The following is a 15,607-nucleotide window of genomic DNA, read 5'->3' on the forward strand; positions in this document are numbered from 1 at the left end:
TGGGTGCGATATTAAACACAGCAACAGGGAACTAACACAATACACGAGAGCACTATGACTAGGGACAGACTGCCTAGAAGAGCCAGAGGGTAGGGCTGTGCTGAGAAGGGGGTGCAGGCTTCTTGGGTCGGGGGACATCCTCAGAGGAGTGGCTTTTGAGCTAGCTGTGACAGAATGCGTAGGCAGGACGCTGAGAATAGTTGCAGGAATGGCTTTTGACAATACATGATCACAAAAGAGTGCCTGGGTGAGAAGTCTGGTGAGAGACACTGCTTCAGTGGGACTGCCCTGTGCCCTGCCCACCTGTGGCCTTGGGCAAGTTACTCGAGGTCTCCATCTGTGAAATGGGGGGAAGTAATATCTGCTGCCCAGATCACTGTGCGAATTAAACAGGATAAAGTCTGTAAAGCAACTGCCTTCTGGTGGGTACCCCCTCCTTCTTGCCTCAGCTGGAGAAGACCCTGGTGTTTGAAGGAACATCTCGGCTGCTGAGAATTGGTTTAGGAGAGTAGGTGATCCTGAAGCTCAGTTCTCTTCCTCTGGACCCTTTTAGCCAACACACCCAGGGGGCCTAGAGCCCTTCCTACTCCATCTGAGCTCGGTGAAAACACTCACTACCTGGATTGCAGGGTGGGGTTGCTCAGTCTGCTCTCAGGACTGATGCATTGGAATGGACCGTTTCTGATCCTGTGGTCCAGGGTGGGGTCCGTGGTAGCACCCCAGAGGATTGAGCATGAGCTAGGAACCAGATCATCTGATTCCTGAGGCCAAAAACCCAAGGAATTTGAATCGGAATGTGAATGAGCCCTGTGTGGACGTTGCAAAGCCACAAGGGGTTAAATTGCACCCAGGTTTTGGAGAGGAGGAGACAGTGCTGAGCTTCCAGAGGCCCAGGATTCCTATTGATGGTTTTAAGTGGTGGGGGGTTTTTTTGTTTTTTTTTTTCTTCAGTTTTGTTCTTGGAAAAGGCAGTGAATTCCCATTTTAAATTCACTCTGCATACATTTCTGATTGATTTTTGTTTGTCTAGAGCCTCTGGGATTTGCCAAGTCTCCATCAATAAACTAGAGAGGATTTAGGGAAGAGGTAATTGAAGGGGCTGGGGCCAGTGAGGAAAGGGGGAGAGAGGACAGGCGAAATGGAGATATTGAGCTGTCCCCAGCCTGCAGGGAGGGGGCCGCAGTTACAGGAAGTGTTCGGGGAGACGGCTATCAAAGGGTTTCCCGGGGTAAAACTGTCCAGTTGGAGCCCTGGGAAAGCCTGAACTAAGGGCCATGATAAAGTCCAGGAATTTGGAGTCAGGAAACTTCATTTTTGAGTCCTAGTTTTGAAAGAGAGATTACTTTGAGACTTTGGGTGAGTCACCTAACTTCTTTGCTTCCTCATTTGTGAAACAGAGATAGCTCAATTTGCTCCTAGCCACCCTGGTGGGAGAGTCAGCTCAAGCAAAACAGCTGCTGAGTGGGATCTTGTAACCTGGCCCTGCTGGCCCCAGTTGACAGTCAGGGCTGGGACTAGAGACTTGAGTCTTCCTTCAAAAGGAAGAGCTGCGCCATCAGATTCGCCCTGAGAATTTGAAACGAAATCAGGACCCATTGCTAATAGTCTCTTGACACCGGTAGAATAGAGGGTGGATGCCAGGCTGGGCCATTTGCAATATGAGGAAAGGAAGGGAAGGAGAAAGAGAAGACAAAAAGGCAAGACACCCTCTGTCCTGCCCCACTTTCCAGCTCCAGCTTGCAGGGAGGCCCGCGGAACGCTGTTCCCTCTCCTCTCATCCGTGAGACGTCAGCATGCTTGCCACAGCCTCCGACTTTTCTATTTCTTGAGCCCTCCTGAGCCAGGCCCACATGGAAGAGGGGCTGATGTAAGGGGCTGAGCTCCAGGGCTCAGACCCAGAGTTCTAACTCCCCTGGGGGCACCATAGGCCTTTCACTTTCTCCCTTCAACTCCCCAACCTGCAGCCACTTCTGAGTGTGACTCTTTTCCTGCTCATTGTCCCCATTGCCACCCGCAAAGCAGCCCAGGAGAGCAGGACTTGCTTGCCCTCCTCATGCTCTGCAGTTCCTAGCGACACCTGGCACACAGCAGGCCCCACATCTGAGGGCGGCGTGATGCTGTTCACCTAACCACTCAAATTGCTGGAAACTGCAGAGTCGGCCTCAGCTCTTCTCCTCCCTCATGCTCTGCTCAGGCACAACTTCCAGAAGGTTGCTGCCATCAGTCCTCTCTTCCCCATCGGCTTTTCCACCACCCCATAGCTTCTCACCTGGTGGGTACAACTGCCTCCTGTGCTCCCCCTGCTCTCAGCCCCCCGGGGACCCCCGGGGCACCCACACTCTGCAGTGCTGTCTAATCACCTCAGCTCAGCACCCTGGGCACTGGAGCAGTGCTGCACCCACCTTTCCAGCCTCACGTGCTTCACTCCTGGCTTCTTCCTTTCTGCTGCAGCAACAGAACTGTTTGATCCTGAAAGGGCTCATCTCCCTGCCTCTGTTCCCACTGTCCTTTCTGCCTGGAAATCTGCACTCACTGTACCTTTCCTGTCACCTCACTAACTCGAACTCATCACACTCAGCCGCTCACTGCACTCTTTAGATTCACGGAACTCAGTGCAGCTGTTGCTGGTTCAGTGTCCTCTTGTGGGTTTCCAGAATCCCTTGTGTTTCTGTCTTACCAGAGCATCTACCTCACTGTGCTGCATTGTTCACTTGTCTGTGTGCCCTGTGAGATGGTAACAAACAGCCTGGCACTTCCTATGAGTGCCAAGAAGTTTTGTGAATATTTGGGGCTGGCACAGTGGCTCACACATATAATCCAAGCGCTTTGGGAGGCCTAGGTGGAAGGATCACTTGAGCCCAGGAGTTGGAGGCCCCGTCTTTATAAACAGTAAATTAACAACAGCAACAACAAAACTAGGCGAGTGTCATGGTATGTGCCTGTAGTCCTAGCTACCTGGGAGGCTGAGGTGGGAGGATTACTGAAGCCCAGGAGGTTTTTTAATTGTTGTTTGTTTGTAATGTTTTATTTCATTTTAATTGTTTTATTTCTAATTTTATTTATTTATTTTTGAGACAGTCTTGCTCTGTTACCCAGGCTAGAGTGCAGTGGCGTGATCTCAGCTCACTACAACCTCCAGTTCCTCGGTTCAAGCAATTCTCATGCTTCAGCCTCCCAAGTAGCTGGGATTACAGGTGTGCACCACCACTCTCGGCTAATTTTTGTATTTTTAGTAGAGACTGGGTTTCTTCATGTTGGCCAGGCTGGTCCCAAACTCCTGACCTCAGGTGATCTGCCCGCCTTGGCCTCCCAAAGTGCTGGGAAATACACGTAGGAGCCCCGCACCTGGCCTAAACATTTTATTTCATTCAACACAACACATTCCGGTTTTACCTTAAATATATTTTTTTAAGTATTTAATTTTCAGATGATTCTTCTTTTTCTTTTTAAACTTTTATTTTAGATTCGGGGCAAATGTGCAAATTTGTTATATAGGTAAATTGTGTGTCACAGCGGTTCAGTGTGGAGATTATTTCATCACGCAGGTAATAAGCATACTGCCCAATAGGTTATTTTTCAATCCCCACTCTCCTCTCACCCTCCACCCTCAAGTAGGCTGTGGTGTCTGTTGTTCCCTTTTGTGTGTCCATGTGTACTCAGTATTTAGATCCCACTTAAAAGTGAGAACATGTGGTATTTGGTTATCTGTTCCTGCATTAGTTTGCTTATGAAAATGACCCCCAGCTCCATTCCTCCTTGCTGCAAAGGCATGGTCTTGTTCCAGTTCCTTCACATCTTTGCTGCAAAGGACATGGTCTTGTTCTTTTTTATGACTGCATAGTATTCCGTGGTGTATATATACCATATTTTATGTATCCAGTCTACTGTTGATGACCGTTTAGGTTGATTCCATATCTTTGCTATTTGAGTAGTGCTGCAATAAACATACATGTGCATATGTCTTTATGGTAGAACCACTTATACTCCTTTGGGTATATACCCAATAATGGGATTTCAGGGTTGAATGGTAGTTCTGTTTTAAGTTGTTTGAGAAATCACCAAAGTACTTTTCACAATAGTTGAACTAATTTACATTCCCACCAGCAGTGTATAAGCATTCCATTTTCTCTGCAACCTTGCCAGTATCTGTTATCTTTTGACTTTTTAATAATAGCCATTCTGATGGTATGGTATATCATTGCAGTTTTGATTTGCATTTCTCTAATGATCAGTGTGAAGCCCAGGAGTTTGAGGCCGCAGTGAGCCAAGATGGTGCCACTGCACTCCAACCTGGGCAACAAACCAAGACCTTGTCTCTAAAAAAATAAAAATAAAAATACACATTTGGAAGCAGACAGATCCAAGTTTAACACCTGCTCCTCTCTTTTCTAGCTATGTGACTTTGAGCAAATTGCTTAACCTCTGTTTTTTTTTTTTTTTTTTTTTTGAGACGTAGTCTCACACTGTCACCCAGACTGGAGTGCAGTCCTGCGATTTTAGCTCACTGCAACCACCACCTCCCAAGTTCAAATGATTCTCCTGCCTCAGCCTTCCGAGCAGCTGAGTTTACAGGCATCTGCTACCAAGCCCAGTTAATTTTTTTGTGTGTGTATATATATGTAGAGATGGATTTTCACCATGTTGGCCAGGCTAGTCTCGAACTCCTGACCTCGTGATCCACCCGCCTCAGCCTCCCAAAGTGCTGGGATTACAGGTGTGAGCCACCGCGCCCAGCCGTAGCTGCTTCACCTCTATGAAAGAGATCATAATAACACCCATGTCACAGGGTTATCGGGGAAACTAAAGGCAGTGATGCACAGCCCTTAGCGCCGTGCCTGGCTTGTGGGGAGGTCTTCATCCACATTAGGTGCTAGTATAACTAAGAAAAATATTTCTACATGCTCCTGGGAGGGGTTGGGGGAGGTCTCCAAACATCAAAACAAAATCTGCGATTCCAAGGAAGAATTAAGAAGTCTTTTAGAAAACCACCACTGCCAAATCTTCCTTAAGTATTCCTTCAAGGAAGCTGGGGAACTTGTTAAGAAACCAGGCACCCAGCACAAACCGTGACTGAGATTTTAAAATGAAAACTGAATAGTTTCAAAGAACACATAGATCTCTGGGGGGAGGATGCGGAAGACTTGGTCGTGTTAAGGGCCTGGAAAGACCGGTGGCAAAAGGTAAAGGATGTAAGTGTGGCATTTGCTGGATGGAGGCAGTGCAGGGTGGAGATTCAGAGCCATGACCGAGCTTGCTTATGGAACCGGTGCCACCCCTCCAAGGCGGTCAGGTTTACTGGGCACCCCGGAAACGGCACTCCCTGACTTGTGTCGTTGGCCCTGGAAATTCAGGTAGAAGTCAGCAAGCAGATGTTTTCACACACCCTAAAGTGTGCGCAATTGGCAGCGGCTGCCCAGAGGGTTCCAAGAGAGTGGGAGCAATCCCCAAAGAACCCGGAGCAGGCTTGGTTGCCCGCCCCCCTGCCCTCGTCGCCCCTCCAGGAAGGCCTAGGGCAAAAGCGCTCTGGCTCGGGAGTCAACCACGAGGAGCTAGATCTAAGCAAGTCTCAGGCTCCTAGCTTGCACCTCAGTCTCCTCCTCCAGGCATTGGGTTTGCAGCGGGGTGGGGGAAAAACAATCTTGGAGGCCCACCCAAGCCCGGCCTCCCGGAGCCTCCCCCAGGGTTTGGGAACGTTCCAGTCTCGTTCCCTCTTGACGCCCCCGGAGCCAAGACGTGAAGGGAGTGCCAAGGCGACCGGGGGCGGCGAGTGGGGCCGCGGGTGCGCACCAACTCAAGCGCCGACTGTCAGCCCCGGCGGGCCGGAGTTCTCCAGCGCGGGGACAGGGGCGCTGGGGGCGTGCCCGGCGGGGGCCGGGTCCGAGGACCCGGGGCGCGGCGGCCCAGCCAGAAGGTCCGGCCGCGAGCGTGACCTCACGGGGAGGGGCCAGCGCGGCGGCCTGGGCGCTGAGCCGAGCGCCGGGAGAGCAGCGCCGAAGCCGAGCCGCGAGGAGCGCACTCCGTGGCCCCGATGGAGCGGTACAAAGGTGAGGGCGCGGGTTCCCCGCGCGGCGCACACCCACTCCCTTTCGCCCAGCAACGCCGAGGGCAGGGCTAGGACTGGTCTCGCCAGGACTCGGGATAAGCAGAGCCCGCTGCCACCACCCAGCCCGGACCTGGGCCGAAGAGGGGGCGACAGCGGCGCCGCGGACTGGGCGGGTGGGCTCTTAGGTGACTGCCGCGGCCCCGAGCCCTTTGATCCTCCCGGGCGCGGAAGGAGGGGGTCGTCAGTGGGGGGCGTGGCGGGGCTTCTCACCTGTTGCAGGAGAGAGGGTGCGCCCGGCACCCCACTCCACCATCAGTTCCGCCGCGCGGTAAAGATGCCTGGGGCCAAGGAAGCCCCGAAGAAGGTGGGAACCGTGCTGAGCTGCTGGGGGCAAAGGGGCGGGGTGTTGGGTCCTTTCTCACGGTCGCCCGCTGGGCTAGGGGCTTCCTGCTCCGGGCAAAGCGTTTGGGCAGTGGAGTTGGCGCGCAGACCCTCCCCGGGCTAGTTCGGGCCTCCCCAAACGTCCTGCCGTTCGGGTCACCGTTTATCTCCAAGCCCTTCTCCGCTACCCCACCCCAAGAAAGGAGGGATGCGAGGGTTGGGGGCCGAATGGAGTGCCCGGCAGGTGGAGCTCCTGGAGGCCTCCCGGCCCGAGGGCTTAACTCAGTGCGCAGCTGGGCGAGCTTTGGGTTTGGCTGGGGCCAGGATCTCCGCCAAACTCTGGTGGGCGGGCCGTCCCGGGTGCGCCCAGTGCCCAGCTTAGCACCCGCACTCGGAGCCTCGGAGCTGGTCTACACGACTCGATTGCGGTTCTTTTGAAAAGGGAGTACAGGGAGTTGCCCCTTAAGCGGAACGCTGCAGGCGCTCCCCCTCCCCCATCCCCCCCACAGACCCCTTCCCTTTGGAAAAGGCTCTTGCCTTCTCTTGTGCTAGACCGGTCTCCGCCAAACCTGCGAGAGGAAATGCTGCTTCTATATTTGTTTTCCCCTGGGAGAGAGTAATAAAAAGAGAACGCTCAGATTCCCAAGAAACCTCACTCCCGGCGGGCTCTGATCCCTGAAACTGACATAAAGGGACCTGTTGGGACCGGCCTCCCTAAAGTAGTCATGTCTTTCACTTTCCCATTGCTTTTTCTCATCTGGGTCTCCTGGTTACTGGTGAAGGCAAAAGATCCAAGTCTCAGACAGCGCTTCACATATTCAGGAAGGGTCTTTGCCGACAGCAGGGAGCCGGCGGGGGAGGGGGGGGAGGGGTGGAGAGGGGCGGGGAACAAGGTTAGAGGAGTTGGCCACCTTTGATTTCTTTCTGTGAACCCTCTCTGGAGCTTCTCTCGCATTTCTAACCCAGTGATTTTCTTCGTCTCAAATTCTACTGGGATCACGTCAGTTTTGTGCTTGAATGACTGAATGCGCACTTACGCTGTCTCAGACACTTGAGGAAGCCACAGTCCCGCTCCTTGTAACATGGCCGTTTGCACTCCCTCCCCACCGGGGCCCCTCCGCCCTTTGGGAGGGACCCTCTCTGGGAATTCAGGCCTTGAGTTGAGCCTGACAGGAAGTGTTGGCCTCTGGGGTGCCTTCCAGCTCCCTGACTTGCAAAGCTGGGGTGTGTGTATTGGTGGGGGGGTGTTAGCTGTAGGCTGCAAGCTACTTTCTCAAATCAGCATATTCATCTCTCTAAATCAGGGCAAATCACATTCGGGGTCTTCTTTCCAAATGTCCAGTTATTCTCAGAAGGCTTTTGTATTAACAGCTTTTGACTTGGCCCTTGACCTGATAAAAGTCTCCTTAGTTATCTTTCTCTCTCAGGAGCTTAAAATCCTCCCACCCGCGAAGAGGATCAGTTAGGGGCGTTTTGCCAACTGAAGGGAACTTAGTTTCCAGGTCAGGGTGCTTATGTTTTTTGGTAACACATGTCTCTGCCTCATCATTTTGCAGTAAATCAGACACAGAGTGATAAGTGGGTAAACCTGAGAATTATCTAGGTTTCAGAGGCTAATCCAACTCAAATTCCAGTGTTTGACTCATGAGAAAAATCTTTATTTGGTCTGCCTGGTGTCATGCCGCTAATATGTTTACTACACTTTTCACTGAGGAATTTGGGGATCCCCCAGCCCCAGGATATAGAATTCCCCATTCTCCTGAGAGGCAGATAAGTTGTGCTTTGAACACCCTTTAAATGGAGAAGTTCGTCTGTGCAAAATGCAAAATGAAGCCCATCTCTAATTAACCAGTGTAACTGACTAGAATCAGTAGACTCCTCTTGCTTGTCGGAGACTGGGGGCATCATCTTAAAGTTGAGATTGAATGGTTATTGGGATAACGAGGAATAGTGGTTTAAACAACAAAGTTAAATGGAAAAAACAGGTTTATTTAGTTGGGCTCTCGGAGCCTAAGTAAAAATTGTAAAGAAAAATTCTTATTATGTGTGACACTTTTTAAATGTGTTATTTAAATGCCTCTTCATTCTGTTTCTGTATATCCAATTTTGAGCTCTCCCTCTCCCAGGTAGGTGGAAATGCCTCATGGCTGTCTTCAGAGTCTCAAAGTGTTTTCTCTAATTTGCAAATCTTATAAAGCAGTTCATGTAGGAGAAATTGTCTTTCCATGTTCCTTAGCCTGCTTGTTATATATATTCTACATCTTCCAAAAATAGCCTATCATTTTTAGGCTCTGAGTGGATTTTCCATTGTCTTGTAGGATGTAAAGTGAGGTCTGGAGTTGATGGGTGGTTGGAATATCACCCATGTGATATGCCTGATGCAGAGACACTTCCAGACTTTCTTCCCAGTCCCTTCCAAGATTTCTGCTAGATAGCCATGACTCGCCCAAGCAAAAATAAGGGATCGGGGAGTATGTGGGAGTCCCTTCCTAGAGAGATGGCACTTTTATGAGAGTTGCTGTAAATAGCGATGGTAAAGTGGCTATGTTTTGTATGTGAATCTCTTTGGCGTTGTATAAGCAGTAAGACTCTCGCAAATGTCAGGATGTGGGGCCAAGTCCTACAGGGTGCTTTGAGAAGGTTCCCATCCTTATGTGTTTACATATTTATGACTCTCATAAGAGCATCCTTTTATCGCTGTGCGTGAGCCCATTGGCTGAACTCACCCAGTGTGGTCACGCATTCTGGTTCTGACTGCTCTCCCAGCTGGTGAGTGAGTCTGGGCCAAATGTGACTGACCTACTATCTGTGGATTGTGCTTGGAACATCCATGCCGAAGCTTCCTGAAATTGCATCACACTTGGATACAGATAGGCCTGGTTGAGATATTCAGATTCAATTTAGATCACAGTAATTGGTTGAAAGTCTAATCATTCTTTCTCTGTGGTTCTTTTGTTTCTGAATTTGATCATCCAGTCCCCCGACTTAGCTCTAGGGCGCTGGAGGCAGATATGAACTGCAAAGAGTCAATCCAGTAAATACGTTAAAGTTTGTATGGGGATCCTGAGACCTGTGGTCAGGGAAGGCCTGGAAAAGAAAAGCAAATTAAAAGAGATGGGCATGCTACCTTCAGGGATCATCTGTATTTGTTATTTTTCAGTGCCTACGAACTCAGGTTTTTTTTCTGTTGAAGTTCTACCTAAGGCAGTAGTTCTAAACCTTTGCTGTGCATGGAATCATCTGTGGAGCTTTCAGAAATATGGATGTAAAGGCCCCACTCAAGACATTCTGATGTAATTGGTCTGGGGTACAGCTTGGGCACTGTAGTTTTTAAAGGTCTTCAGGTGGTTCCATTGAGCAGCCAAAGTTGGAAACCAAATTTCCTACAAAACATGAAATGTCAAAAGAGCACAACAGGTCTGTAATTTTACATACGCTTTCTTCACCTGGAAAACTAAAAGCAAGTGTGGGGTGAAAGGGATACCCCCCCATGCTCACATCATGTTCCTTAACCAAATCTTATAATATCAGCAGAAATCTACTGTAATCACCTTCAGCTATTAGAGGCTTTAAAAGGCTATGGGAACATTGCTTTAAAACTATCTCAAATGTAGTGCTTAAAATCCTAAGCTCAGGGTTTGCTCCCTGTACTTGACCCTGAGCTCCCTGACTTTGAAGTTGCGTGGGAGCCCTGGATGATGTGGCAATGAAATGGCCTGAAACAGAAATACTGAGAGGTCACTTTTGGTGCTGAAAGGCCAAGCGGAGTGGGGGAATTCTGCTTTGGGCCCTTCCTCTCTTCTGAAGGGGTGGGACCTCTGGGAGCTGGGCTGCTTCCAGCACAATTAAAGGGCCAGGAAAGGCCAAGGAGCTTCAAAGCTGAGGAAACTGTGCCAGTTTTCTTCCAATTCCCTTTAATAACGGGAAATGTTTCTTTAAAGGCTTCTGTCATTCAGGGAAGAGAGACTTCCCCCACGCGGAGGGAGGATGGCTTGTTCTGTTCAGAGCCCTGGCTGAGACATGAAGGCAGTCATGGTGCAATGAAGAAGGTCGCGGCTCAGGAACCTGGAGATCCACAGGCTTCATTTCCTTGGGCAAACTGCTGAGCTCTCCAGGCCTCAGTTTCCCCATCTGGAAAACAACCTCCAGTGTTCGTAGTGTTCCTCTATCTGACTTTCCAATGGCTCTTCGATGCTAGTTGTTCTGTGGTCACTGAGGAATCTTTGGAGAGAGGATGTGTCTTAGGGAGGAGAGGGAAATGAGGGAGGGAATGTGGGTGGGTAGCCCAGCAAAGGTCAGTTTAGGATTGTGATTCTTATAAATAAAACCAATTTCCTGTTGAGAGCTGGAGAGTAGCAGACTTAGTGGGAAAGAGAATGCTGTAGGCCATGTGAGGAATCCATTTCTCAAGGACTTTTGTGTGACCGTGTCTCCAAAGATTGTTCATTGAGCCCAGAGCTACCCTCTGCAACACGGAGCATTATTCACTCCCATTTGAGAGACAGACCTACTGAGGCCTACAGAGATTAAGCAACAGTCCAGACAGTCAGAAATAGGATATAATATCCCTGAGAACTGAGTCTCTAAAGGGTAGAATTCCTTTTCAAGGATTTATTTAGGAAAGAAGTGCTCAAAGCAATTTCAGATTCTTTCCTTATCAGTGTCCCTTCAGCCAGGAAGGGACTAGCTGCTCAGTTAAACTCTCCTCAATCTTCAGGACCTAGCTCTCATGTCTCTTCACCCAGGAAGCTTCCCCTGACTCCCGATGTGTACCCTCATTACTCTTGGGATAGCCTCATTAATGCCTAGCACATCGCAGGTATGCAACAAATATTTGTGGAATTAGTGTCACATTTCTCTAATAATTGTACATGTCTATGTTTGTTTCCCTGCAAGGTTGAACTCCTTCAAGACAGGGACTTTGTCTTTCCTTATGTCCCTCTCCAGCCCCTGGCACACTGCCAGCTGCATAGTAGGTGTCTGGGACATGATTGGGGAATGGGGAAATGAACAAATTCCAGGCAAAGAGATCACATATTCTCCCATGCTCTAGCTCTGGAGAACAGACCTGGTTCACAAAAAGAAATGAAGCAAAATCCCAAAGGCAAATTCCAGAAATGGAGATGAAGGCCCACAGTGGCCACCTTTGGCTTTCCCGACTTGAGCCTTATTTCTGTCTGTTCCAGCACAGGGGTGTTGCTGTCTGGTGGTACAGAGAAGGATCCGGCAGGTTTCTGCATGTGAGTATGAGCCTGTCTGTGCCCTCTGCAGCAGCTCGTCTGGCCTCCAGGGCTCCCGAGGGCGCAGACCTGGCTCTGCCCATGCTCTGGGTGGATGGTTGAGGGAGATCATGGAGCTGGGCGCCGGCCTGGGCACTCAGGGGCTCGGAGTTCTAATCTGACTTTTGCCACTAACTTGCTATGCGACCTTGGGCAAGTCAATTAATCTTTCTGAGCCTTGTTTCCTCATCTGTGTGAGTGAGGATAATGATTACTAATCTACCTTGCAGGCCACTTGGTGGAATAACTTGTAAGAGCTATTGGTAAAGACCTTGAGAAAGAGAATGTTAAATTAATGCAGGGGAGCAGATACCCTGAAACCTCTGGCATGTGGTTCTGATCCCACCAGTCCCCGCCTTTGCACAGTTCACTGGGCTCTGCCCACTGTGTGCTTTTCACTGCTGTTAGGAGATACAAGTCAGGGCTTCTCAGCCTCTAGGCACCCTAGCTTCTCAGAGATAGCATCTGTGTATTCTTCATGTCAGTGGAGAAAGAGGCGAGGAATTGCTCATTCCTTATGTGTAGAGCTACATCCTAGCCCTGCCTGACTTTTCTCTGATGTGTCAGTAAGTCCATATAGGAGAGACCCTTACATTCAAATAGTAGCTTTGAGCCCTTTCCTAATTTTCTATCACTTGACTCTCATATTCTCCCTAGTTAGTTTCAAAAAACAAACTAACCACAAACAGCATTGAGCGGGGAGAAGGGAGAATGTGTAGAAAAACAGGAGGAGCCTGCCTCCCCCTGGACGCAATGCACTGGACTGATGCAAAAACACAGTGAGGCCAGGGACCATGGATCTCACATCTCTCAGGGGAGTCTGGTGTTAGGGAGGAGTGGGGAGAGGCAGCCATGCCCAGAGAAGCCCTATTCTGCTGTTTTCTAAGCAGATCCCTGAGTTCTCTTCTCACTTCCTGGAGCTCCTCCCAGGACTTCAAAGGCAGATACAGTCCTGGTGAACTGTGGTGAGCTTGTATGGAAACTCAGCCCCAGCACACTGCCAATCAGCCTTCTGCTGGAGATTAAACCAAGAGAGGCTAGCCAGCTGTTAGTGCAGAGACAGCAACCACTGTGCAACAGGAAGAATCCAAGCTGGGTGAATGTACAGTCCTACCCTTGGAGGTGGTTTTCCCAAATTGAATGACGAGCCTTCCCAGCTTGCTTGGGACTTTCCTGGTTTTACCACTGAAAGTCTGGTGTCCCAGGAAACCCCGCAGTCCTGGGCCAACTGAGATGGTGAGTTGCCCTATTACCGGACCTAAGCTTTAGTAAAAGCTTCTGAATCAAGAGTTTGATGTCTCCATAGCAAAGATGAGCTAGAGCCAATTATTTTGTCTCTTTGACAAGAAAGTGAAAGTCCAAAGCTTAAAAACTGGCAGATCGTAACTTACCACTGGTGATACACACCAGTATGCTAAGTGAAAGAAGCATACTGCTTTTCAAGATTCAAAAGCTTACACACTGAATGATTCTATTTATATGACTTTCTGGAAACGGCGAAACTATACGGAAATAGATCAGTAGTTGCCAGGACTGGGACTAGGGGAAGGCGTGAGCTACAAAGGGCATGAGGAAAAGTTTTGGAATGATAGAGATGTTCAATATCTTTATTTTGGTAGTGGTTACACAGTCATACAGACTCGTCACAATTCAGAACTGTGTAGTTAACAGTGTAGTTAACAGGGTTTTGTTTTTTTCTGTGTGTAAATGAACCTCAATAAAGCTGACTTTTAAAAACACTCTAGCAGTTGTGATGCTGTGGTATAAGATGAAGGATCAAGGTCAAGGTTGGTTATCCTGGGTTGTAATTAGCAACCGAGTCTTGGTGTGGGTGTGTCTGCAATGGTTCTGGAGGTGTATACAGCAGAAAAGGGTGAGAAATTTGGTACAAAACGAAAAGGCTCATGCCTGATGACATCCTAAATGCCAGAGACTTTTTCATTAGGCACAATCAGTGTTATAGTGGAAGCTTTCCCTTTGTTTAGAGAAAAGGCAAAAGCAGCTCCCCTAAAGGCCAGGCAGCCAACAAGCCCAGGAGGAACCATGGAATATAAGAGCATTAGACTCAGGTTCCCACCCTGGGAACTCGGCTGCTATCCACACATGGATCTAATGTACTGACTTTGGCAGCCTGTCTGCAAGTCTTTTTTTATTTTTCCACCAATAAAGTTATTGTATTAGAATTGAGTACTCAAGTCTGCAGGATAATTATTTCCTGGTTGACTTTTTGTTTTTGGCAGTCCTGCTTGTCTATGCTAGCTAGAATTGATTTTGAGGGGAAGAACCCATGATTTATCGAAATAACATACCTAGTCGCATTTGATGTAAGGAATTAGTCCTTTTATTTCTAGACAGCGAGAAGCCTTTTGATGCAAGGGCAGAATTACCAGTCATCTCTGCACCAGGCCAGCAGACAGGATGCAGAAGTCCCCAAGAAGGAAGAAGTATCACTCTGGTGATCCTAATGGAATCTTAAGATCTTGGTGGTCTCCTTTTTATTTATTTATTTGTTTTTATCAAAGCCCATGTTGAATTTGCCGTTTTTCAGGTGAATTTTATCTCGCTGTGTACCCTGGGGAGCTGAGTCTGTGTCTGCATCTCTATTAAGCGCAGCCTGTTGGAAGATTGTGGAACTTCCATCCGTGAGGACCACATGGGCTGAGGTCACATTCAACCATGAATTACACAGGAGAATTTCACACATGCAACTCTTTTAAATCACAAACACATCAAAACCACTAGTCACCCACAAAGGCAGGTCTCTTCCTCCTGTTCCAGGGTGTTCTGGAAGAATTACAGACTCATAGCCAGTGCAATCCTCAGTTCTAATTGTCTTAGCTTTGTTAGGGGAAAGCACTGATATTTAGAGAGGCAGGAAGTGTTTTTTCTGCATACTTGAAGTGAAATTTCCTTGATGCAGGGTCAGGCCTCGTTTGTGGCTGGTCTACCTAAGAAGGATCGGGTTTGGGGCAGCCCCAAGGCCCACATCTGGTTTGAGTGCAAGGGAGAAGCTGGGAGCTTATGAGTGGGAGATTCCAGATGCTTCCTTCCCTGGGCTGCACACCTCTGCCACAGTCTCCCCTGGGCTGCCTGGGCACACTGGCATCTGTTTGGGTTTGGGGGACTGTCTTAGCCTTCTTGTTAGCCCAACAAGTGGGAATCCTGCCATTTCCTTCCATCCTCCACCCCCCGTTTTTTCTCCCCCAGTTTTTATACAACAGGATTTATTCATGTCCACTGTATTCAAGTCCCCAGATGGGGGGAGGAAAAAAGATTGTGTTGAATGAGCTTATTGTTTGGAGGTTTCACTGACTTCTTTTATTTAATACCCACAGTCCTAGAACATATTGAGCTGATTTACTAAAATTCAAATGTGGTCCTTTTGGAAGGAACTGCTAGGGTGCTTCGTGTCCCCGGAATCAGAGCTGGGACCTACTGGGTGGCAAGTTTGCTTGGGCCATCTTCATGGCCCTGGGTCTCCTTGGAGGCAAATACTCTGTTACTATCCTAGACTCCTTATCAGCTCACAATGGTCAACACTCTACCACCTTTGCATTGTCAGGACTTTTGCAGCACTCAATTCTAGCACATTCTTTGAATAAAGATGAGCACCAACATTAGGTACTACAGTTAACAGAAGCCCCCCCGTGGCTTCTGCTTGGCAGTTTCCTGCACACTTAGGGAGAATAAAGGATGGTGAAGTGGCACCTACTGCTTGAACACCCAGTACAGAGCAGCTGGTCCTTGACTGACATGGCAGAGTTGGATCACATGTCTTTGGCATGTTTTAGAGATGGGGTCCCTACCGTTGATGTTACCAGAATTGTGGCTGAGGATCATGGTGTGCATGGTGGTCAAGCACAGTTTCTGTATGGCTGTGACACAGTTGTGCTGTGACAATTCC

General features: G+C 49.0%; 1 protein-coding gene across 8 annotated transcripts in view; it reads left to right on the forward strand.

Annotated features, from left to right (window-relative positions):
- Window positions 1-5,912: 5,912 nt before the first annotated feature.
- LOC105467069 (actin filament associated protein 1 like 2) overlaps window positions 5,913-15,607 on the forward strand; it is a 108,251-nt gene continuing 98,556 nt past the window's right edge. For 3 of the 8 annotated variants that reach the window (XM_071069078.1, XM_071069084.1, XM_071069082.1), the window contains exons 1-2: window positions 5,958-6,044; window positions 11,611-11,664. In XM_071069078.1, coding sequence (XP_070925179.1) covers window positions 6,029-6,044; window positions 11,611-11,664 — 70 coding nt within the window. In that variant the 5' untranslated portion in view covers window positions 5,958-6,028. Of the gene's footprint in view, window positions 6,045-11,610; window positions 11,665-15,607 lie in introns of all 8 variants that reach the window. The other 5 variants (XM_071069077.1, XM_071069079.1, XM_071069083.1 and 2 more) reach the window with 5 other exon arrangements.

The sequence above is a fragment of the Macaca nemestrina genome, chromosome 9 (assembly GCF_043159975.1).
Source record: "Macaca nemestrina isolate mMacNem1 chromosome 9, mMacNem.hap1, whole genome shotgun sequence".
Lineage (NCBI taxonomy): Eukaryota > Metazoa > Chordata > Mammalia > Primates > Cercopithecidae > Macaca > Macaca nemestrina.